Here is a 25,371-nt window from a genome sequence, read left to right on the forward strand (position 1 = left end):
TTAAAGGTCTACCTTCAGTATTTCTTTTTGAAGTCGATGGCAATTGATACCTCGTGACTGAGCTGTGACCGCCTATTGATTCATATTCTACAGTCTACCATAAGCAACATTTTATGTTGTCTATTATCGAGCGCGCTGACTTCGTCTACCGTCCACATACATATTATTGCAGAAGTGAGGTAAGAAGATGTATTTCTCTTTGAGATAAATTTTTGTAACTTTTTTGAAGAAGCAAATGCTATTAATACTAAAGTTATAAAATATGAGGTACTTCTAATAAAGGATTGAGTCTAACAGAGTCTATAATTAGATGTTTTTGGAGTCATTTTTCAGGTTTAAACAAGGCCAAAAATGGGTTCATTATTTAGAAGCGAAGAAATGACTCTTTGTCAGCTTTTCTTACAGAGTGAGGCTGCTTATGCTTGTGTTTCAGAACTAGGGGAACTTGGACTTGTGCAATTCAGAGATGTGAGTATGATCAAACTAGTTTAAAAAGATTATTCATTTTTTAGATTACACTGACAATTTTAGAGAATCCTACATATTTTACCAATTTTTTTATAATAAAATTTTAGATTGGAAAATATTTTTTTTTCTTAAATTTAATTATTTTAATCAAAAATTTAATTATCTATTTTTATAATTTGGTTCAATATTAATGTAGTTTTTATATTTAATCTTGAAGTATTTATTATGCATTTGTTATGTACTCTACATTGTTCATTATTTATTTATTTTGTAGCTTTATTGTAGCTTTTATTATAATAATTTATAAATCAAAGCGTAAAATATTTTCAAATAAGATATTTTATTCATAATTATTGAGAATATTATTGCTATAATTCTTAATTTTAGATCTATTTCAGTTAATTTGTATAAGATTAATATTTTATTAATAAAAATATTTCTTATCGCTATTTACAGTTAAATCCTGATGTAAATGCGTTTCAACGAAAATTTGTTAACGAAGTACGTCGCTGTGATGAGATGGAACGGAAGTTAAGATATTTAGAAAAAGAAATAAAAAAGGATGGTATTCCTATGTTGGATACTGGTGAAAATCCGGAAGCTCCGCAACCTAGAGAAATGATTGATCTTGAAGCAACTTTTGAGAAACTAGAAAATGAATTGCGTGAAGTCAATCAAAATGCAGAAGCTTTAAAGAGAAACTTTCTAGAGCTCACTGAGCTTAAGCACATTCTTCGAAAGACTCAAGTCTTTTTTGATGAGGTATTAACCTAATTTTTTTTTTTAATTTTACTAATTTTATTAATTTTATTGATCAAATATTCTACATTGATATTTAAAATCGAAAATTTATGAAACTCAGAATATATTCAAATAGATATTCAATTTATCATGTTAAAAGATGATAAATGAAACTTATTGACTCATATATTTTTATTGAAAAATTCTGAATTCATATATTTTTCTATTTTATTACATTTTTTTCTAATTTATAAGTGAGATTGATTGGATATTTAACAATAAAATTTAAAGTCATTAATGCCATTTTAATGTAAGATATAGCTAGTAGATTATGATGCTAACAAGGAAAATGTTGGCTGATTAAAATTTTCTAGATAACTTCAATTCTTAAAAGTAAAAATTAATAAATGTTTTTAACTAATTTTTCTTATGAATCAGAAGTGCTTGCAAACAATAGCTATATTATATGAACATCATAGATTAAGAGTAATTTAGATCTTGCAAGAAAAATTTATATCTGAATTAAAATAAATAAATATTTATTATGTAAACTGATTTTTGCAAGTTTTGCTTTCATAAAATATTTGCAAAATAAGATCAATATTATTATTCCAATATCGTTATTATAAAAATATTATTAAAAAAGTACTATAAAATATTTTCTAATTATCAATATTTAGTATTCAATTAATATTCTAAATTTGATTAATTTATGGCTTATGAACAATTTGTCTGCTAATCAATACATGAATACAGTTTTTAGGCAGAACAAAAATTATAGTACATGGGTAATAGAACCAAATTTTTATTTTGGTTATTGCTTTGATGTATGATAATGTGAACAATAATTTGGACTCTTTCCACTTCAATATTAACGAGTAACTAAATAGTAGTGGAGTAATGAGAAATATTGTTATGATATTAAAAAACTTTCATTTATTCTCTATATAATTCAAATAGAAAATAACTAGTATTATATTTAATATGTAGATGGATAAAGATGCTTAAACTTAAAATAGTGATACTTGTACTGTGTGTTAATTTTTTTATTCTATGTCACTAATGATATTGTTCAGTGATTTTAGGATTTTTGTTATTTCTAATGAGTTAGTGTTGTCAACTAACAAAGTCACAAAATATGTGACTGACACATTTCACAGAGATCTGCCCTGTCTCCAGTCGCGATCTATTTCTTTTTTAGAATTAATGATTTAATGATTTTGTGAATCAATTACAGAGGTAATAATTGGTCAACTTAACCTGTCATTTTATATTTCCAATTCATTGACTTACTTTTGTATGCCATTTTTGTACTATTTCTTTTCATATTTGTATACACTCAAATTTAATATGTAATAATAGATACTTAAATCCAGTATGGTTGTATTTTCACGATGACTAATTGAAATTCTTACAAACTTCTGTAAATCTTTTGCTTAATTAAAAAAAATATAAAATCAAAATTTAATTTTCTTTGTTATTTTATTATAACAAGTAAAAATATCTTTTTTTATTATAAAGTTTTATTTTAATTGTAATTTATATATGTATTTATGGAGATAATACATAAAAGTCCTTTTATCAATATAATAAAGCTTAAATGTACTAAATTATTTAAGCTTTGATAATGTAAATCCTTTTATTTTATAATAAGGACAATTAAATTTCTATTTTCTGGGTAGCTTTTTTCTTTGCTGATTATTTATTTTAGAATGCTTTGACATACTGATTTTTTAGTTGTATGCACATTTTTTATTTTATATATTTCAATAAACATTGTATATAGTTAAAACCATATATACGTTGATATTATATAAAGTTGCTTGATTTTATAGATTATTACATAATATTATTAGGTAATTACATTATTTAGAAGAATTAAATGGCTTACACATTTTTATATTTCAGAATTGCATGAATGTTAGACATAATAGTTGATTAATATACGCAAGCTTATATCTTATTTGAAACTAATTGGATTCTTGGATATTTAGTTGGGTTATGATAATAATATTAATTAATATTAATTTTTACAAGTTTATTAAAATAATTATTTGAATTAATCTAAAGAATTTAATTATTAATTTTGTAATAGCAATTTTTGTTATATATTATATTTGATTTACTTTATTCCTTTTTTTTATTATTTTTTTTTTTTTATGTTTTGCTTCTTGTAAATATTATTTAATTATTAAACATACTAATCAATCCCACTTCTTTATGACTTAAAAAAACTTTTTTAACGAAATGTTTACTGTTAATAATATGTGTTAAATACAATGTTTTTAAAGTAATGTTTAAAATATATTTTAATTTTATTTAAATTTTCAAACATTAATATTCTATATTAAATCTATTAATAATACCTAAATTATTGTAATAATAAAAATTCTACAGTATTTTAAATATCACTTTAACTGTATTTGTTGTAACAGTAGAAAAGTATTTGTTGTGTGAGCTTTTATATTTTTATATATTAAAAATACCTGATCTGTCATTTTTATCCAGTAATCTATATCGATTCCTATGTACCTATCAGAACCAATGTACGTACTATGCAAATGCTTATTATATAAATAGGTATATAATGTATATAAATATGTAACGCATATTTTGCATTAAAATTCAATTTATAAAGATTTCAATTTTGGATAGAATTTGGAGTTTTTATATGCATAAAATTTTTTATATAAAATATAGAATATTTGTAATCAAAATAACGAAAAAATGGATGATTTTGATGGATGATTGATTGAAAATGACTAGAAGTATTTAAATTGGATGCTAAAGTAATATCTTTTCAGAAATATTAGCTTATAAAACTAAAAGCAAACTTCGTATTTAATAAAACGTCAATCATAATAAAAAAAATTATAGTGCAATTTAATATAAAAATATGTAAATGATATAGTGAAAATGAAATTAGTCGAGTTATTTTTAAAATATACATTCTGTTTGTGAATACATTTCTTTCCATGTAAAACTTTAAATATTGGAATTTTATTTATTTCTACTATCTTTATTATATTTTTATTCGATTTGTTGATCATTTGATGGCTGTAAAAAGCAATATATATATATATATATATATATATATATATATTAGAATATAAATGTTTGAATAATTGCTGTTCTTAAAATCGTATTTTATTTATTATACATTTTTAATAACTCAATAGTTTTTAAAATATTTGTACTTAATTTTTCAAAGAATTCAAATTAGCTTTTAAGATACAAACACTCAAAACAGTAGTTTATTGTTTTTTTTAATTTTATTGTTATATTTTCCGTTGTATTATAATTATTAATCAATAGAGAAAACTAATCTATAATATATTACACATCATTTTAATTAAATAAGGAACATTTTAAAAATATTTTTAATTTACAATTAAATACGATAAAAATGCACTAGATATTGTTATAAAATTGTTTTATGTAAAATTGTTTTATTTTAAATAAAAAATTTAATTTTGTAATATTGTTTAGAATTTATTGTTAGGAATTGGTTTAGAAATATAATGACCATAAAAGTAGATATTAAAATATTATATATTACATGTCAAAAGATATTAAAAATGAAACAGTTTAAAAAACGTCTGCACTTTAAAGCTTATCAAGTTTATTTTTATATCCATACGTGAGCAAGTGTTTTATATTATATACCTATACATATAAGCGGGTATTATAATTAAGAATGTCTAGTATTATAATTAGACATATGATCTATTTAGAGAAAATAGAGATGCAATTTAAGAAATTAAGTAATGCCGCAAGCATATAACGTAGTACGTCCCGTCGCTCCTAAAACCTAAAAAAGTTCCCTAGGATTGCGCGGCGATTTAAAAGAAAGAAAGAAATAAAATGAGACAGGGCAGAAGCGGACAGGTGACGTGTGTCTGTTGGCAGGCTGAGCATGGAAGTGTCGTGTCGCAGATGGCGGATCCAAGCCGCGAGGAAGAGCAGGTGACTCTACTGGGTGAGGAGGGCCTCCGCGCTGGCGGCCAGGCTCTCAAGCTCGGGTAATTAACCATCATCCATAGCTAAACAATCATTACTCCTAATCTTTCCGTCCTCATTCGTAAAAGAAAACGATGATCTACTACCGACCAATTTCCCTCGGTTCAATTCACTGACCTTAACATCCGTTTATATTTCGCTTTTCCTCGAATATCAACAACCAACTTTGTTACCAGAACTCTATACCGAATTAATGAACATCGGTCATTTTGCTATGTATGCGACTAGAAACATTATAAATGATGGATTACATCATTTGTCGCACTTATCTGCTATTGCACAATATTTTCCATGTTGCTGTTTTACTAAACAATGTTATGTAGACGTACTGGTGAGATAAAGATGAAATGAATGGCTTTCTTATTATTTTTAAATATCTGCTATAAAACAATATTCATTATGCTGCTTCCTTTTTTATAAAGCCTTGCTGATACGGATAAGTATGCTCTTTTTTAATTACAAAAACGTAGGGCATGTATATACATTGAATAAGTTATTCTATTGGATAATAATTTCAAATAACTTTCTTAGGTGTTTTTCTTTATATCCAAGAGAGCTGTTCAATTTATTAAATTTTTCATTTTACTATGAGAATTATAAAATGAAAATTTTATCAGTATCTAAATTTCATATTTTTTTTTCATACATTTAATATAATTCTTATTCTTAAATGTTTCATTGATCAAAAGCGCGAAAGGATTTTAAATATACTTATTGAGGTAATAATAAAAATTTTTAATTTATATTTTTATATAATACCTTATTATAATATAGTAAATAATAATAAATTTACTTTTTAAAAAAAATTACGAAATTGTATAGAAATAATCGATATATAAGTTGATAAAAATACAAATTCTATATACTTGTATTATAAATGGTAAGGTTTTTTTATTTCGCGTTACAGGCTGATGATATTATTTATCTTAAAACTATTACAATAGAACTGTATATTCTAATATTTTTATCGTGATTAATTAGATTATTCTCATTTAATTATCAGAAGATATAGTAATTTTAAAATATTCTAAATCATTTAAAAATATGTATAAACAAGAAGATAAAATGCTTAAATAACAAATTCTGTTGATTTAAACATATCTATGGAAACATAGAAATAAAAAGTATTTATTAAAGGTTTATAGCGAGTGTATCCATCGCTCAGAGAGTTGCCCATTTGATTGAAATGTTGTATTCTGAAATAAAATTTGAAGAAAAATCTTTTTAAAAATATAATAATTATTCTTGTCAAAACAAATGCTTTTATAATCACTTATAATCTTTTTATTGTCTTCAAAATTCAGATTATTATGGGCCTTTTCTTATTAAAAATAATTATATTTTACATTTAAAATGTCTTTTATTGAAAATACATATAATTGCAATTTATGGAAAATTTATTTTTATGAAAATCTTTTAAAGTTATACTTTTTAAACAAAATGATTTTTTCTTTCAACTCTTATGTTTTTATTATAATTATATTTTTGTATTTCTAAATAAACTAGTGTACAACTATCCTTTAAAAATTCGCGCAATACTAATTGTAATATAAAATAAAGATTTTTTAATTAAATATTAAAATTAAAAAAATGAATGAAATAATTTTAATGTGACTAATAACAAAAAGTTTTAATTGGAGTTGTGTAAAATGCAAAACACCAATACGAAACAGTATTCAAAGACTACAAAATCCTGTGTCTTTACATTCTTTAAACAATAAATATATTAATTATCCATTAGCTAGTTCAATTATATATGAAAATCTGTAATTAGTTATACATTAATACGATACTTGGTTATCAGAATTGATCATGAACAATTAAAGCAAATCACAATATATTAAAAATAAGAATTCAAAACTGATATACAATTTTTAGATGATCAATAAGATCAATAAATTATATTTACGCTTTGCAATAAATTATGCTAATAAATTTATGTTTTGAGGCTCTTTGATTATTTATCGTCCTTTTTTAGGATATTTTTTATATCCTATAGCTTCGAATGAAATAGAAAAAATATTCTATATATAGATACAATATAATAAAAAATAGATTTCAAGTTAAAAATATGATTCTAAAATATTTTTACATTGCACAAAAATATATTTATACTGCTATATGTATCTAAGTCAAAGTTAGAATTTTGTTTGACTGGTTCTGATGTATGAATAATCAAGATTATTCTTAGAAGAAATTAATCTAATAATATTATACATTTAATTAGATAATACAGAACTATGACCACTTAAATTTTTTTTTTAATCGGAAATAAAGTTTTAAAGTATAATTATGCAGAAATCTATTATTAGAATAGATTTGCATATTTGAAATAATAATATAAAATTTACATGAAAATTAGACCATAATTAATATCTATATTAAAGGCGTGAGCGAATTTTTACTTTTTTAAATACAATTTTCTTTTTGCTTAAATTTATTCTTTTTATTGCATTTTTCTTATGTAAACATAAATAAAATAATTTTACATACTTTTAATAATGATTATTTTATTTCTATATCTTTATTTGTTTGACTCTTACATAATTTCACTAAAGACATACACATTTGATCATCGATGGTAAAATAAATAATGTTCAACAATATAATCAGAAGATTCTTGTAATATTCTTGTAATATATGCATTAGAATAAAATATTTTAAATAAAATATATAACATTAAAATTACAAAATATTACATATGGTATGTAATATAGGGTAGAAATTGTTTTGATATATTGCATCCTCTTAAAAAGTTTAAAATACGTCTTTGTATATTAGAAAAGACACTGATAATGAAAGACAAAGATCGAGTTATAAGTCAAGTTTCTATTCTGTGGGTTACAGCACCTGTACACCATCACAGAGACTCTTGGATCACACTATAGGAATCCCCTCAGGCAAGCTGTTATCTACCGTTTTTAACGTTTTCACGATACTGTAATATGTTTATCTTTTTTTTTTTGTTTTATATATTTTTTTGCATTAATTTCACTGTTATTGTACTAATTATTTGCCTTAATATAGCTGTGTTTCAGCAATCGCTATTATGGAACTAGTAAAATTTCAATTCTTTAAAAATTGTTTTTTGCTATGCATAGTTGAATTAGTTTTAAAAACTTTTTTAGAGTAAATGGGATATTTGCTATTTATAATATTGTAAGAAACTTACAATTGATAAAAAAAATTATTAATAAAATAAGATTTAATATTTTTTATTACATAAATTTTTTAAATATTTAAGTTGTACTAAAGTTTCATTTTTTAATGATTATTATATACTAAATTACATATTTAAAAATAATTGCTCCCAAAATATTTTAATTATATTCGTTCTCTTGCAGCGAAAAGAAGTTTGTTATTTATTCCCAAAATAAGAAATATTTAATTTGCTTTTTAGTTTAATATTAACCAAAAATCGTAACGATGATAATTATGATGACGCAATCATTTTTATTTCTAACTTTTTTCTATATTGAAACAAATGTTTGTTTGTAACAAATTACAACAAAAGTAGATATTTATATTAACAATTTTTACACTGTCTATAGCAGTTGATAAATAATTTCAGATATAATTCAATAATTGTAATAAATATAAACTTTTTCATTATAAATTATTTATCATATATATACTTTGTAAAGGACGATTTTCTACAAACATTCTACGTTTGTACATTAAATATGATGATTTTATTCAAAATTTTTATTCATTTAAATGAACATTGAAATTATTTATTTTGCATTTCTCTACATTCATTGGGTATGCAAAATTGAGACATAATTGTATATGATTTTTCTCATTAAGAAAATCAGTAGTTCTTCATATTAGAAAAATTATCGTGTAAATAACAAATGATGATGGTGTGGCCATGGGTATGTATAGATAAATAATTTTTGCAATGCATTATTGGCACCTTGATATTTATCTGTTTTTTCTCATTCACTTAACTACTAAAAATGCTACTACATATTGTATCTTTATGTCAGTGTTTTTATGTGATGGTGTCAATAATTTTCTATGTTAAATCAACTTTGTATCCCTCTTACGATTTTTAATGTATATTTGTAGTGCAAAAACAACATAATATTCTTCAACGCCTTGAATTAAAAAAATTTCAAACTATATTTGTGAACATAAAAAAAATTAATCACGCCACAATTTCTATTTTAAAATAAATAATGATATCAAAGTATAAATCAAAGCGTTGTTGTATAACTTTTAAAATGTAAATGACGCCTCTGCAAATTTGCTTTTTGTCATTAAGCGCTAAGTTATAGTGCTTCGCTATTATGTTTTGTAATTGTTTCTCTAGTTATTTTTGTATGTGTAAGTATTTAGTAAAGCACTTCAATTTTACATTGATTGTATTATTTTAAATTGTAGATAGAAAAAAATGAAAAAATAGCCAAAAAATGTTACCAGGTAAATAAATAAATATACGGTACAGTAAGATTAAAAAAAAAACATTTCTTTTTCACAGAGTTATACAGTGTAAAATCAATTTTTCAGGTATTGCATAACGAGGCTTCATCGAAGAGAGCTGATTTACAATGAAACCTCTTTTTTTTATTAATTTGTTTCAGATATCTAAAATTATATAATTTTTTCTTAGTGATGTTTTTTGCTTATAAATCCAGCGTATACGTGAAAAAATTCAGTGAACTAAATATTTTTTGCAAATCAAAAATAATATGCATTAATTATATTGGCAATTCGTACTTATTAAGAGTGTAATATATGTTTCTGATGAGTCAAATATTTTACAATTACTTTATAATAATAATATTTTTTAATATAAATAATGATGTAATATCAATATGCATATTATATAAGATTTTGTTTTTCTTTAATATAAAAAAATTGTATGGATTTCATTTGTTTATATATTTTTTATTATAATTACAATAATAAGTAATATTGGTTAATATTTTTGTCAATGAATGAAATATAAATTTCACAATTTAACATTTAACACCGTTGCATTATTATTCTTGTAAGATAATTTAAAAAAGTATTTTATATTGTAATAACGGAGTGCAGCATTGCTAATTGTTAAATTGAAGCTTTCGCTGTAAAATCGGACCTTCGTTCATTGAAATGTTAGTTATTTTCATAATTTATGTCATTTTACTTTTGTATTGTTTTCATCAATATTGTTTTCAGTTCTAAAAGTAATTGTAATTTGCATCTGCATATTAACTTGATAGGATATTTATGCAATTCTTAAAATTTGGTATACTATGAACAAAAATTGAACGAGCAAAATTATGCTGCTTGGCAAACTGCTATTTTTTAATTAATTGTGATAAAATATTTTTTTTTTTAATATTAGTTTTTCGAAATTTAAAATTTTAAGTTTTCTAACAAATATCATTTCAATATACCAAATTAACTTACACGCTTCAAAGAATAAAACGTAAAGGTAATTTATGAAGTGAATATTAGTCTTATATATATATGCATATAAAAATGTAGCTTTGACTGATCAAAAACGTAATTACAATCTTAAAAATGGACAGATGCTGAAAGGTCACTAGAGCTGCCAATAATAAAATAATTACGGCAATCACTATTGAAATAAAAGGGCGGTAGAGTGATGTTTGAAGTATAATGCTATGGTGTGTTGAGAGTGTGCTAATGCGGTTAATTGTGTCTTGTCTGTTGTGTCGTCAGCAAGAGCACGCAGGCTTGAACTCCACCGAATCCATGACACGCGCATTGATTAGCGACGATAATATTGCCCGCCAGACTGTCCTCGGTCCTGTTCAACTGGGGTACGTACACCTTTAGCTGCTGCAGAGCTCAAACATCCTCGTGGATTAGCGACGCCATTGCCGTGAAGAAGCACTGATACGCCTCAGACCTTTGCTTATCTTTAAATTAAGCTCACGGAAACCGGCAAAAATATCTTGGTTGCCGTGTCGATGAATGTACTATTTGCGGTTGACTATATACAAGCCAAGTTATTAATCAATATTGTTTATTCTACATTTCACTTCTTACATGTGACTACTAACTTACGTTTCTCTTTATACGTACGCTCCTGTGCCTGGTTAAGTTTAGACACTTTTTATATATTACAATATTATATAAATATAATAAATATATTTATAATATTTTATAAATTATTTTTCAGTGGATAAGCAAGGGTTTGCAAATCTTTATAATTAAAGTGCTTTGATTAATGAAAATAAAATGATTACCAAATTTTGAGCTGAGGAACGTTATTCTAAAGTAGCAAGTACTTACTACTAAGGAAAATTAAATTCTAATTGTTGTTATAAGTGCGTTAATCCTCGATGGTAAAAATAACGATTTCCGTGATAATAAATAAATAAATAAATAAACAAATATGTATATATATATATATATATATATATATATATATTATAATAATAAATAAAAACTATACATACACGCACACGCGCTATCCCTGTATATATTTGTATATACTATACAAATATTGTATATTGTATACATGTGTGTGTCTGTCTCTGTCTCTCTGTGTGTGTGTATGTGTGTGTATATTTATGTGTACTATTTTCATTTATTATTATAATTTTAAAAATTTTATTATGAAAACAAAAAGTTCTATGAGAGACTTCCTACTGCTTGAATTTTTTTATTAATAATTATATAGATATGGGACTGTATGTGAGTATTCTGTTTGTAGATATTTTTTATATTAATTAGTTGCTATTTTAATGTATAGATAAAATAGATATACTATTTTATTTATTTCCTTCTTAATTACTAATTTATCAGAAAAATTCATCTAAGAAATCATGTACCAACCAAATTTAATCATATTCAAACCAATTACTTATTTGAACTAAGATGAGATAAAAAAATTTAATAGTAGGAATAATTAGTGTGTTTAAGTTTTTGTAAATGAGGTAACCATTTTATGGACTTGTCAAAAATTTATCAAAACGAAAAATGTATGCATTTCTATTGTTACTTCGTTATCATGTGCTAGGCATGCTCTCTCTTTTAATATCAGTATCTATTAATTGATCCTTTTGTTTTTTTTATATCTATTAATATTTACAATCTTAAAATTACTAATTCTCGGTATTTTTTGTCAAATGTATTGAGGTTGATTTTAATTGAAATGATTCCCTCACATGATATATTTCTAAGATGATTCCAGGATACATATAATTGATAACTAAATAGAATATAATTTTATTCATAGATTCATAAATAATAATTCCTAAGTAAAAATTTATAAATAGAAAATTCGTAAAATTACGTTTTCTTTCTAAATAACACTTAATATTATCTTTTAGACATTTTTTAAGAGTCTTGTTATAATTTTATAGAGTTTATAGATTTTTAGAGTCTTGTTATAATTGTTATAAAAACACGAATGAAATACATAATGTAGAATTTAAAATGAAATAATAGAATTGAGGTTTCATGTATGACTCCAATAATACGAAGATGCGTATTTAAATAAGCATTTCTTTTTAAACGAAAAAATTCTAACTTTTGTTAGAATTGAAAATGTTTTTATAAAATTAAAATTGCTGTAATAAAATATATAACAATATAGATTTTTTATTCGTATAAATATTATATGATCAACTATTCCTATAGATTGTAAATATATTTTTAAAAATGATAATAATATACAATAATTTAAAAGAACATAAATAAACTTTAATAAATATCAAATTATATTATTAAAATTTTTAATTATAATAAGAAAATTAATATTTTAATAACTTTAAAATTAAAAAATTTGTTTTAATTTGTTTTTCCAAAGAATTTCATCTATATTGCTTTATTATTTGAATTGACTGTAAAAATTTGCATGAATATTTAAATAAAATTTATGGCTCAATATAAATTAATGTTTAGTTAGTTAGGTTTTTATGAGTATAATTGGCAAATTTTAATGAAAAACTGATAGGATTCTACGATATTGGTGTTTAATATATGCTTACTAGTCCTCAATTAATAATCATTTCATTTTCTTCAATAGATGTGCGTTACAAACATATTCAACATTTACTTTCAAAATAAAAAGTCGTTATATTTAAATGATTATTTGGTTTCGAATTTCAATTTCTCTTTCAAAAAAAATTAAGCAAATGACATGATGTGATCGTTTTGTTTCATTTGAAAATTGAATTTTTTTCATTTATTTAAAACAGACCTGTTCATATTGTATTCATAAATTAAATAACTTCCAAGTATTTTATTAAAATATTTTTTAAAAATTCATTTTTGTAAGGACAAACAATAAAATTAATGAATGTGATTAGATATTTTGTGTAAATATAAACATTAGAATTACAAGTTATTTAAATTATTGTAGCATAAGTATTATATTATAATAATAGAAAACTTGCTTATTACGTAATCCCCTCGCCCTATTTTTCTTAATTTTGTATATTTATCCCTCTACTTTCATTTCTCTCATTGTATACAACATTTTACTAATTAAATCCATGATTATTTTTGATTATTAATTATCTATTTATATACTCTTTAGCAGAACAGAACAATATAATATATATTATTGAAAACAAAATAAGATCACACTTGCACAAATTAAGATTATTTTAACAGTAAAGAAAATTAGAAAAAAATTTGTGAGTATATATAATAAAAAGTTTAAATTTATTTTAATTAATCAATCAATATAAATATTGGTTTTTTCACTATCCGTCATCTTATTCTATTTATTTGTTAGTAATTAATAAAAAAACGTTTAATTTTAATATGTACTATAAGTAAATACAATAATTAATAAATAATAAATTATTTCCTTTTTATTTAATTAACTTATTTGATTTGATTACTGGATATGGATTCATTAATTATTTATTGTGAAGTACATTTATACAAGAAATGATATATATATATATAATAATAATAATGATAAATATTTATGAAATTTTTACTTTACGTTTTTCAAAAATTGTTTTAGTTAAATAAATAAAGCAAAGAAAATACAAGGAACAGCAACGTCAAATTGAGAACATTTCATTTTTAATATTTAACCTATGAAACATATAGTTTATATTCAGTTTGTCTTTTTTTGTTCTTCGTTATCATATATAATATTTACTACATACAACAGGATTTTTAAATATACGTTTATTGGTAATTTATGGGGGGGGAGAGAGAGAGAGAGAGAGAGAGAGAGTGGATCTGTATGAGAGAAAGGGAAAGGAGATGATAGAGTCGGAGGGCAGAATGGAAAGGAGAAACAGCTGAGTATACACTTGTTTTTTCTATATAATTGTAAGTTATGTTTTTGAAGTTATATTACATACAACCATGGCTACATAAATCATCATTCGCCGTCTTTACGTTCAATGTATTTTTAATTTTTTATATTTGTCTCTTATTCTTTATAAAATTTATTTTTTTGTCTTTTTCTATGAACTTAATAAGTCTTGCATGAGTTTGATAATTACTGAGACTTTGTGATTATTTAATGATATATGTGAAAAAATTATTTATAAATGATACGAATAATGATGTGAATAATGGTTCTAATTTGTAAAATTTAAAAAATTGATTAAGTAATTTAATTTTGATTCTTTTAAATTTATTATAGAATACGTACATAATTACAAATAACATTTATAGTCTTTCGATTGAAATATTAAAAATTTTTAAATTACATTCTTTTTAACATATTTAAAAATGATCCTTCTACTCATTTTACAATAAACAAGTGTATATAACAAATTTTTTAGTGCTAATCAATAGAGATTAAAAACCCAAGAAAAAGTTACCTAAGAATTCTTTTTTATCATAATAAAAGTTTGAAATATTTTAATTAAATTATCACAAATTGTTATATTTCTTTTGTTGAAATATTATTTTTTGATTAAATGTGTGGTCCAAACTTTGAAAACTTAAGTTTCGGGATATTATTATTAAAAAATCATTATTTCAATTAAAATGAATAAATGTTTAATATATTATGACAATTTACTTCTTCACTTAGTTATTATAAATATAATACAATTATTCTTCTTATACATAATTAAAGGCACTGCATAGTTAATATAAAAAAAGAAGCGTTAGATAATTATATCCATTATAGTTGAAAATATACATTATGAACTTTCAATTTCACTAAATTCATTGCCAAGAATAAACTCTGAGAAATCTAAGGATTTCAGACAGTAATTGCGGAATGGAAAATAGAAATAAAAGTATGTAGCAATAACTCATGTGTGAGCCCTTAAACAACTCGGTGACTTCTCTGTCCCTCTATTATTAATTCAAATTCTTAAAAAAAAAACTCCTAATCTCTTAGTTAATAATGGATTTTCCTTCTGTTCCTTAATAAATAATTCCTCCTTAATGGTTTAAAAAAATTAAAAAAAACAAGCAACTGCAACCTGAATCTAATAAAAATTTATTCTATACATTCTATAGTTTTGTCGCCGGTGTCATTCTTCGAGAAAGAATTCCAGCATTTGAGAGGATGCTATGGCGAGCTTGTCGTGGCAATGTCTTCCTTAGACAAGCTGAGATTGAGACGCCCCTCGAGGATCCATCCACGGTGAGCGTATGTTTTTTAAGCTGTCGCTTTGTTTATAATTTTAACTTAAGTAGCACTTCGTGACTATAATAACTCAAGTTCTTCGTATAAGTTTTCCTGAACTAATTTATTGTTTTATCAATTATTAAATAGATATTTGTTAACTTCCTCGTTATTTTGTAAACGTATTAAAAAGAAATAATAATTTTTAACGGTACAATTTTATGCAATTGTGATTTTATTATTATAATAATTTTGTATATATCAGTCTCCATTAGATTACAAATATCTTTTGTTACATCAATTACTTATCTATACTGATAGATTTCAATGATAAAAATAAATAATAATAATAAAATGAAAAAAGGCACTGTTTATAATGATATTTAGAAATTAATCAAAGTAGTAATTTATCAAAATGTAAATTATGCCTTTTAATGATTAATTCATTGTAATAATATTGGCTCTTTCTTCTTTCAATCCAGGGTGATCAAGTATTTAAATCCGTGTTCATAATATTCTTCCAAGGTGATCAGCTGAAGACGAGAGTGAAGAAAATTTGCGAGGGATTCCGCGCTACCCTGTACCCATGTCCGGAAGCACCTGCAGACCGGCGCGAAATGGCCATGGGAGTATTGACGCGCATCGAAGATTTAAATACCGTAAGATTTAACAAAATTACCAGAGTTTCATAGCATTTATTCAGTTAATGGTATTTATTTCATTCACATCAAAATTACAATTATCTTTTGAATTGAAATCATTCGATTTTAATAATTGGGGGGCTTTGCTAAAATAGATCTTTAGTAAACAAACACTCAATTACTCACTCAAAAATATCGTTAATTTTTCTTTAAAAATGTACTCATTACTTTCTAATACATTGTTTATTGATTGAATACCCTAGTGATTTAATTATTATAAATCTAAGAAATTTTTAATTATAAATAATTACAGAGTTGACGAAGTCCGAAATTTTTTTCAAATAGATCTGCATTAGATAGATCTAAATCAAATAGCTGATTACAAAAGTCCTGAAAAAACTTCAAATTATAAATTATAAAATATACAACTCTTTTTCTACTAAATGTTAGCTCTGGAGCTTTGGTTATTTAATTTTTTTTACTTTTAACTGTTTCAATGATAATAGTTATAGGAACATTAATGTAATTTCATTTAAATTTAAAATCCTTATTATCTCTCGCATAATATATGAATTGGTTTTGGTTTTAATAATTTAGTGTATAATATAGATGAAATCTGTTTTCAATTAAACTATTATTTGTATTTAAAGAAGATTTTACACATAAAATTTGAATATTTGTTTGAGATTTTATTTAAACTATATTAAAATGTTTTTACATGTTAGTTAATTTTTATTCATATGAAATTAACGTTTAGGTACTTGGGCAAACTCAAGATCATAGACATCGAGTTCTTGTTGCTGCAGCTAAAAATATTAAGAATTGGTTTATCAAGGTGCGGAAAATCAAGGCAATTTATCATACCTTAAATCTCTTTAACTTGGATGTAACACAAAAGTGTTTGATTGCTGAATGTTGGGTACCAGTTCTAGATATCGAGACGATTCAATTAGCTCTTCGTCGAGGAACTGTAAGTCTTTTTATAATTTTATTAATATATTAATATATTATGTTTATTTTTTTTTTTTAAGATAACAAAGTAATATTTTATGTGACCTAAAAAATCAATATGAATACTTATAAAAAGGATGTTCATTATACTTTGTTCAATATGAGATAAAAATAAAAAAAAATATAAATAGTTAGAAAGATTATTAGAACGAGAGAATGTTTTAAGCTTTACTTTATGTTCTATATAAAAGAATTATTCATCAAAATATCGTTCGAATATCTATAGATATATATGTATAGTATAGATGGTTTATATATTAATTTATAAAAGCAAATATTTGAATACCCTTCTTAATACAATTATCGTAACTTATTAGCCGTTATAACAAGTTAATTTTGTTTTTACTTTCTCATATATAATAAATGTTATAAAAATTTAATAACGTTTTAGATTTTATGGCATTTATGCCAAAAATAATGATTATAATTAAATTATTTTATACTATGCTTTATTTTATATGTATTTGATGTTTGACGTTCTTTTATAATAATATGTATTCTACTACGCTATAATATTTATTAATAAAAATTTTTTAATTAATTTAATATCATAGAAGTAAACATTTTTAAATTAAATTTAAAATTTCTTATAAATATTTGGATAGTGCTATGTTTTGAAATTAATATTTATAGTAAAATAAAATATATAAAAATGTGTTACAGGATTATTTATTTTTTATTTAATGGAATAATGTATTTTCTAATGTAGGTATGTTTTTTAAAAGGCTCGCTTAATAAGATGTCAATTATTATATTGAATTCTCACAACACAAATTAATATTAAATCAGACTTATATAAATTAATTATATAATACTTTTACGAACGAACTACATGAAATGTAGATGCATGCACAAACACATTTTGTATATATATATATATATAATAAATGCGTTAGTGTATTATACTAAATGGTTCAATGAAGTCTAGATTATCTAATTAATTACTTAGAATTTATAGATTTGTATTTCCTTCATATTTATCTCATAATCGTTGAACTTATAACTTATCCTTAAATTATATAAGCCTCAATGTACTATAATATGACTTACAATTTTTACTTGTCTTACATTCGCTTAAATAACATTTCTATAATATGAATTCGAGTGGCATTTTTTTATTTCGTAATTATATGATCAAAAAATGATTATAACCCAATGATAATGGATATTATAAGCAATTATGTAAATGATATAAAATTAATTGAAAAAATATTTTAAAATTGATTCAAGTTCCTTCACATAATTTAATAAAGCGTTTGGAAATTAAATATATTAATACAGAAATTTGAATATTTTTTTCAGGAACGAAGCGGTAGCTCAGTACCACCAATTTTAAATCGAATGGAGACCTTCGAAGATCCTCCAACATATAATCGGACCAACAAGTTCACTAAAGGCTTCCAAGCATTGATAGATGCTTACGGAGTTGCCTCATATCGTGAAATGAATCCTGCCCCATATACCATCATTACCTTTCCCTTTCTTTTTGCTGTGATGTTCGGAGATTTTGGACATGGACTAATTATGTTCCTATTCGCAGGCTGGATGGTTCTTAAGGAAAAGCCCCTTGCGGCCCAGAAATCTGATAACGAAATCTGGAACATATTTTTTGGTGGTCGTTACATTATATTTCTCATGGGAGTTTTCTCTATGTATACAGGTAAAAGCTTTCAGTGTGAAAGTAATTTTAAATTATCAAATAATTCTATATTTCAATCAGAAGATTGTAATTGTTTTGCATTAATGCTATTTATTAATTTATAATCGAACTTTTTCATATTAGAGTAAACTCATACTTTGTTCATATATATGTCTTTATATCTACAGTTGAAGTCAAAATTATATTTGATAAGTATGGGTAAATACCATTGTTGTAAACCAAAATAAATAAGCGACAGTACCTGATGGAAAACTCTGAAATTTTCGAATAAAGAAATGAAGTAATATTCATGATATGAATATTTTGTGAAAAGTATACGATGATACTCTATTTGAACTTGTTGCGCTGGCAAGTTACTCGTTTATTATATCTCATTGCAAAATGAATCTATTTTATTTCTTCGAAAAAGATGCATGAGAATTCAAAAGCACTTATTAAGATAAACTTATATGCTTTTGTTTCTTTTCCAGTTTTAATAAAAAGAGAATGATTTCTATTTCTTTTTATTATCCAAATATCGGGTATAACTTTAGATAATTCTTTTTAATGTCGTTGGCTTTTTGACTTTCACTGCGTTTCGCAAAAAAGACCTAACTTTTTTTAAATAATAAATTGTTTTTGTAATACATCTATCGGGTTTTCAGTTCTTCACTTATTATTGCTTTCTCTCTCTCTCTCTCTCTCTCTCTCTCTCTCTTATTCATCAATACACTCGTTCTTTCCTCTATGACTTTTCATAGAAGGCTCTTCTAAATCTTTGTTTTTTACATTATGTATTTCAACATATTTCGTCTTTAACGAAGTTATATTATACGGAGTTTAATTATACTCAGAAATATAAGACTATAAAAAATAGTTACAGATATAGTCCATTTTAATAAGTAAAAGTATTAATTTAAAAAATAAAACGAAAAGTTAATTTATAAAAGTGAATAGTATAATTAGAAGATTAATTTAAAAAAAATAAATCATATTATTGTTAGCATATTTCTCTTACAAATTTTCGATATAGTGTTACAATTGCTAGCAACTGTTTGAAAGACTTACATTAATTTTATATACAATTATGGAGGTTAAAAATATAAATACATATGTCATTATCAAATGTGTGGCAAAATTTTTAACCATTTCACATCTCAGTTTTAAATAAATCATAAGACTGAGTAACTATAGCATTGAAATCTTTATTTTTTAATAGTGATATAAATAGTTCTACTTCCCTTTACAATTTTATTTTTAAATAAATGACGAAATTAATTATTCCTTTTATTTTTAATGTTACATTAAAGTTACAACAACAAAATTGTCGAAAATATATTCATCTGTAATTTAAATTTTTCGTATACTGAAAAAAATTTTGACATTTACTTAATTTATTAAAAAAAATTTATTTTTTGAAAAAAATGATAAGGTATATATATACATGTGTAACTTATTAATCTTAATGTAAAGAAAATGTATATGTAAACTAGAGAGAATTTTTAATGTTCAAAATTTCGATAATTATAGCTTATATAATTTTTCATATTGAATTGAATTGTAATAAAAATAAATCTTTTATTATGCCTTATCCAGTATGTAAAAATATAATATTATAAAAAATAATATTACACATTGAGAATATACTATTTTTGTGAATATGCAAATAAATTTTAATTTTAGAGTCATTATATCTAAAAATACAATTTACTAACATATTGTTAATATTCAAATTCTTTTAATAAATAATTTGTTCATATTTATGTAAATATTGTTACTTAAATTTGTTATATAGGAAAAACTTAAATACAATAAAATCACAGTTGAATTTAATCTGATTGTAACTAAAGTATAATTTTTAATCAGTTTATTTTGCATAATAGAGTATTATATGGCATTAAAGAATGAAAATAAAATAAAATTGCAGGTTTTATATACAATGATGTATTCTCTAAATCGTTGAATGTTTTTGGGACGTATTGGACCGTTAATTATACAAGATCTGATGTAATCAACAATCGAGTGCTGCAATTAAACCCTACCACCGATTACATTCAGCATCCATATCCAATCGGCATGGATCCAGTTTGGCAATTATCCGAAAATAAAATAATTTTTCTCAATTCTTACAAAATGAAGATTTCTATTATTTTTGGTGTAATACATATGCTTTTCGGAGTAATAGTCGGTCTCTTTAATCATCTGTACTTTAAACGGAGACTCAACATACTTTGCGAATTCATACCTCAAATCATCTTTCTGGTATTTCTTTTTTTCTACATGACTTCACTCATGTTTATTAAATGGGTCAAATATGCGGCTATTCACCCTGTCTACAATCCTGGTGAGCATTTTTATATATTTGTTATTTCTTATATTTTTACAGATAGGTTTAGTAATTTCAGTCTAAAATTTGTGTAAAATATTATATTATCTTTATTCAGATGTGACTACTAGCTCTTACTGTGCTCCATCCGTTCTTATTACTTTCATTAATATGGTGCTATTTAAGTCCCCAACTAAGCTACCTCCATGCGATCCTTATATGTATGGAGGTCAATATTCACTTGAAAAATTCCTAGTTATAATTGGTGTACTCTGCATTCCATGGATGCTATTTGCTAAGCCTATTATGATGATGCAAGAACGAAAGAAAAAACATATGCAGGTACAAAAACTATCCATAATTTAAATTCACAAATATTCTATTATAAGCTATTATATAAAAAATATGTATATATTAAAATGAAATACAAAAATTAATAATTTTAAACATTAATATCAAATTATTTAATATTTAAGAACGACACTAAGTTATAAATATACGAAAGTTCCATTTTTGTAATATGGATTATTTAAAATGATATGTTTGAACGTTTACATATTGTCACGGGTGTCGAAATACGGTTAAGAAGACGAAATGAATCGGAAGTTACCGGGTAATAATTAGAATCAGATTTAGCAATTGGAAAGGAAAATGTTAAGTATACGAAATCATTTAGAGGAAGCATACAAGTTGCAACAGGGTGAGCTGTTTAAGGAACTACCGAAGTTTGGAATGACAGAGTGAGCTCCAAGACCATGCTTACGAGAATATGAAATTGAAAAAATCGAGTAAGAGTACTTAGAACTCTTGATCTGTAAATAATGTATACATTTCATAATGATAACACGTAGGTTTTTTTACTAAGGAAATTAATAAGACGCATATAAGTGCTTATATCTCTCTTCAGTAATAGAGCCTATATATTATGTGTCTTATATATCGAATAATATATATATATATATAGATATCTCTTATTGAAGGAACAATCTTGTTATATTTTTAATAATTATTGCGTGTAAGACGTTTTTACTTGTTTACGTGCTATAATGATGAACGGTTTAAAAGCTCTTACCCAATTCCTAAAAGCGGTTTAATATATTATCATAAATAAAAAAATCAAAAAGAAAAAAAAAGTATGTTGGAAAAATCTGAATACAAATCATGATTAATAATAAATATATATCAAAGAATATGATAGGTCATAGTATAGTGTATAGTATAGTTTAACCAAACACATGAACATAAAAATAATAGTAGTATTTACACAAACGAGTTGGACACGCTTAATAGTATACGTAACAAACAATAATTGCAGGGATAATACATTTATAGCAACAATCGTTACGTCGAATTACATCTTAAATACTCGCATGGTTACCCATATAAATTAACGAATACTTATAATTTTTATAATTTTTATAAATAGCAATTTAGTATTCGATGAAGATCTCATTATCTCTCTTAAAAACGTAGTAAGTTCGAGACTATCAAATACTTTTGTGTGTAAAATTTCACAAACCATTTCTTCTGCATTTTAACTTTTTATCAATCGCTTACCAAATGATGTATGAAAAAAACAGTGTTAAATTTTGAAATGATTTTTCTAAACAATTTTGCCTTTCAATTAGAGTGAGTCAATTTCTAAGTCGTCTTATTCATTCGTATTAAATACTCTACACAAGCAGTACCACTTTGAATCGTAACATCTTTTTACCATCAATTGTTCTCTACCATCAATCATCCCTACCAGCAATTGATGAATGATCAATTGTTATTATACGCGCGCGCGCGTCTGTGTGCATGTTCGTATGTACGTATGCCTGTATGTTTGTATGCATAAGTAATATTATTTATATAAATATATATATATGAATACAGATCATAGCATTGATCAGAATATATATCGTTAAAAATTACAAAAATTAAATGATAGTTTTTATCTGATAATAATATGAGGTATTTCACAATCTATATAATAATAAATTTTATAAGAACTAGATTATCCTATATTCTTAAAAGATAATACTTATAATTTTTAATATTTAAAGATGTTTAATACTTATTTTTTACTGTTCAATTTCTCTCTGGACAATGTAATCTACTTTGCTGGATATGAAAAGAATGTATGTATACATGTTATTAAAGCAAGTAGAACTCTAGATTTTTTATCATTATATTTACTTAAATATAATATAAATTAACTATTCTGCAGTTGAATAGTCACGGTACAGAAAATGGCGACATTGATGGTTCGGGCGTAATGCAATCGCAAGGACAAGTACCATCACATAAAGAGGAAGAAGAAGAAGATATGGCAGAGATCTTCATTCATCAAGGAATTCATACAATTGAATATGTATTGGGCAGTGTATCACATACCGCTTCTTATCTCCGGCTTTGGGCATTGTCTCTTGCTCATGCACGTAAGTTTCCTTCTAAATGAATTAAATATTAAAAAAGAGTTAAGTATTTAAAATATAACTCGCAGTTTAAAATGTTTAAATTTTTCAATATTAGATTACAACTGTATTTAAAAATAGTTCATTAAAGTAATTAATTGTACCTTTTGAACAATGTAGACTATAAACTAATATTTTGATTTTGTATAACTAATATTGAGAAAAATTAATTATATAGTATATTAAACATGACAAAATATTTTAAATATTTTAAATAAAAATAAATAAAAATTTTATCTTGATGTTTTTAATATATCCCATAATAATTGTGTTTATTTTACAAATCTTATAAATTGATTATAATTTAAAATATTGAAAATGTAAATTAACTGAAATTGTTAATTATATAATATTTACCTAGAAAATATAATATATATTATTTATATTTTTATTGTATAATTATCTGTATTATTAAGTGAAATATTATTTAATATGTTGTTATTAAAATGTAAAATAAATATTTTTAACGTGTAAATTTGATCCTAATGTACAGGTAGTAATTGTTACAAATATTATATTTCCATTATCAATAGATACAAAGTAAAATATTATTTGAATAATTCATACATAATAAAATTTCTTTATTTTATATAGAATTATCTGAAGTATTGTGGAATATGGTAATGAAGAATGGTTTAACTCAAGAAGGTTGGGGAGGAGGTATTATCCTTTGGGGTATTTTTGCCTTTTGGGCAGTTTTAACTGTAGGAATTCTGGTACTAATGGAAGGATTATCAGCTTTCCTTCACACTCTTAGGCTCCATTGGTAAGTTTCAAATATAAATAAATTTTATATTTGTACATTGATATTTCTACAGGTTATTTTGCAATGAATGATGTATTAAAAATTCTGACACAAAAAATTTTGTAGCACATATTATATTTACGTAAGTGAATCAAGAAATTAATAACTAAGATTTAAAATATGGTATTTATGATTTATTTCAAGTATGAAGACTTTATAACACTATATCTGATATATTACATTATCAATATTGAATAATTTTTAATATTTTATCGATTATAAATTATTTTAGATTTCGTTTAATAATGAAAAGATGTATTATTTTCAATAAAATTTTAACAATTAACATTGTTCTTTTCTGATTTTTTAGGGTTGAGTTCCAAAGTAAATTCTATCTTGGTCAAGGTTATAGCTTTACTCCATTTTCTTTTGAAATTATTTTGGATACCGCACAGGCAACTTCAGAGGCAACAGATTAAACTCATAATGTAAATGTATATCGGTTTAGATTTTTAGTTTTTAATTGTATCTGAAAAAAACTGTAATTAATGTTTAACGTAATAATGTACTTCTCTCTCTCTATTATAATTAGATGTAAATGAAATACTATTCCAATATACTCACTTGCATTATTTTGAATTACGAGTTATACTTGTCATGTATATTACTTGAGTTTTTTAATCTTTAATTGGAAATAAGAAAATTGGAATTCTTTTCTTATTAGTTAATAAGGTTTCGTTTTGTTAAACAAGTGTATATAGGTATTTGTTGTAATATTAAAAAAGTGTAATTATGAGTA

The 25,371-nt window shown here is 23.8% G+C and overlaps 1 protein-coding gene across 11 annotated transcripts; it reads left to right on the forward strand.

The window, feature by feature from the left end:
• On the forward strand, window positions 1-25,371 carry Vha100-1 (V-type ATPase subunit a family protein Vha100-1). Of its 11 annotated transcripts, none has more exons than XM_011504850.1 (14): window positions 1-179; window positions 334-468; window positions 925-1,230; window positions 10,906-11,006; window positions 15,643-15,775; window positions 16,234-16,410; window positions 17,150-17,362; window positions 18,706-19,063; window positions 20,970-21,386; window positions 21,487-21,710; window positions 23,489-23,491; window positions 23,581-23,791; window positions 24,422-24,593; window positions 24,943-25,371. In XM_011504850.1, exons 2-14 carry the CDS (start codon window positions 352-354, stop codon window positions 25,049-25,051), a joined length of 2,541 nt encoding a protein of 846 aa, XP_011503152.1. In that variant the 5' UTR covers window positions 1-179; window positions 334-351; the 3' UTR covers window positions 25,052-25,371. The 11 variants fall into 11 exon arrangements, with proteins under 11 accessions (XP_011503152.1, XP_011503148.1, XP_011503158.1 ...); XM_011504846.1 differs by lacking the exon at window positions 10,906-11,006 and adding an exon at window positions 5,119-5,231 and having other exon boundaries at window positions 2-179; XM_011504856.1 differs by lacking the exon at window positions 10,906-11,006 and adding an exon at window positions 8,077-8,129 and having other exon boundaries at window positions 2-179.

The sequence above is a fragment of the Ceratosolen solmsi genome, unplaced genomic scaffold (assembly GCF_000503995.2).
Source record: "Ceratosolen solmsi marchali unplaced genomic scaffold, CerSol_1.0 scaffold4, whole genome shotgun sequence".
NCBI classification, from domain to species: domain Eukaryota; kingdom Metazoa; phylum Arthropoda; class Insecta; order Hymenoptera; family Agaonidae; genus Ceratosolen; species Ceratosolen solmsi.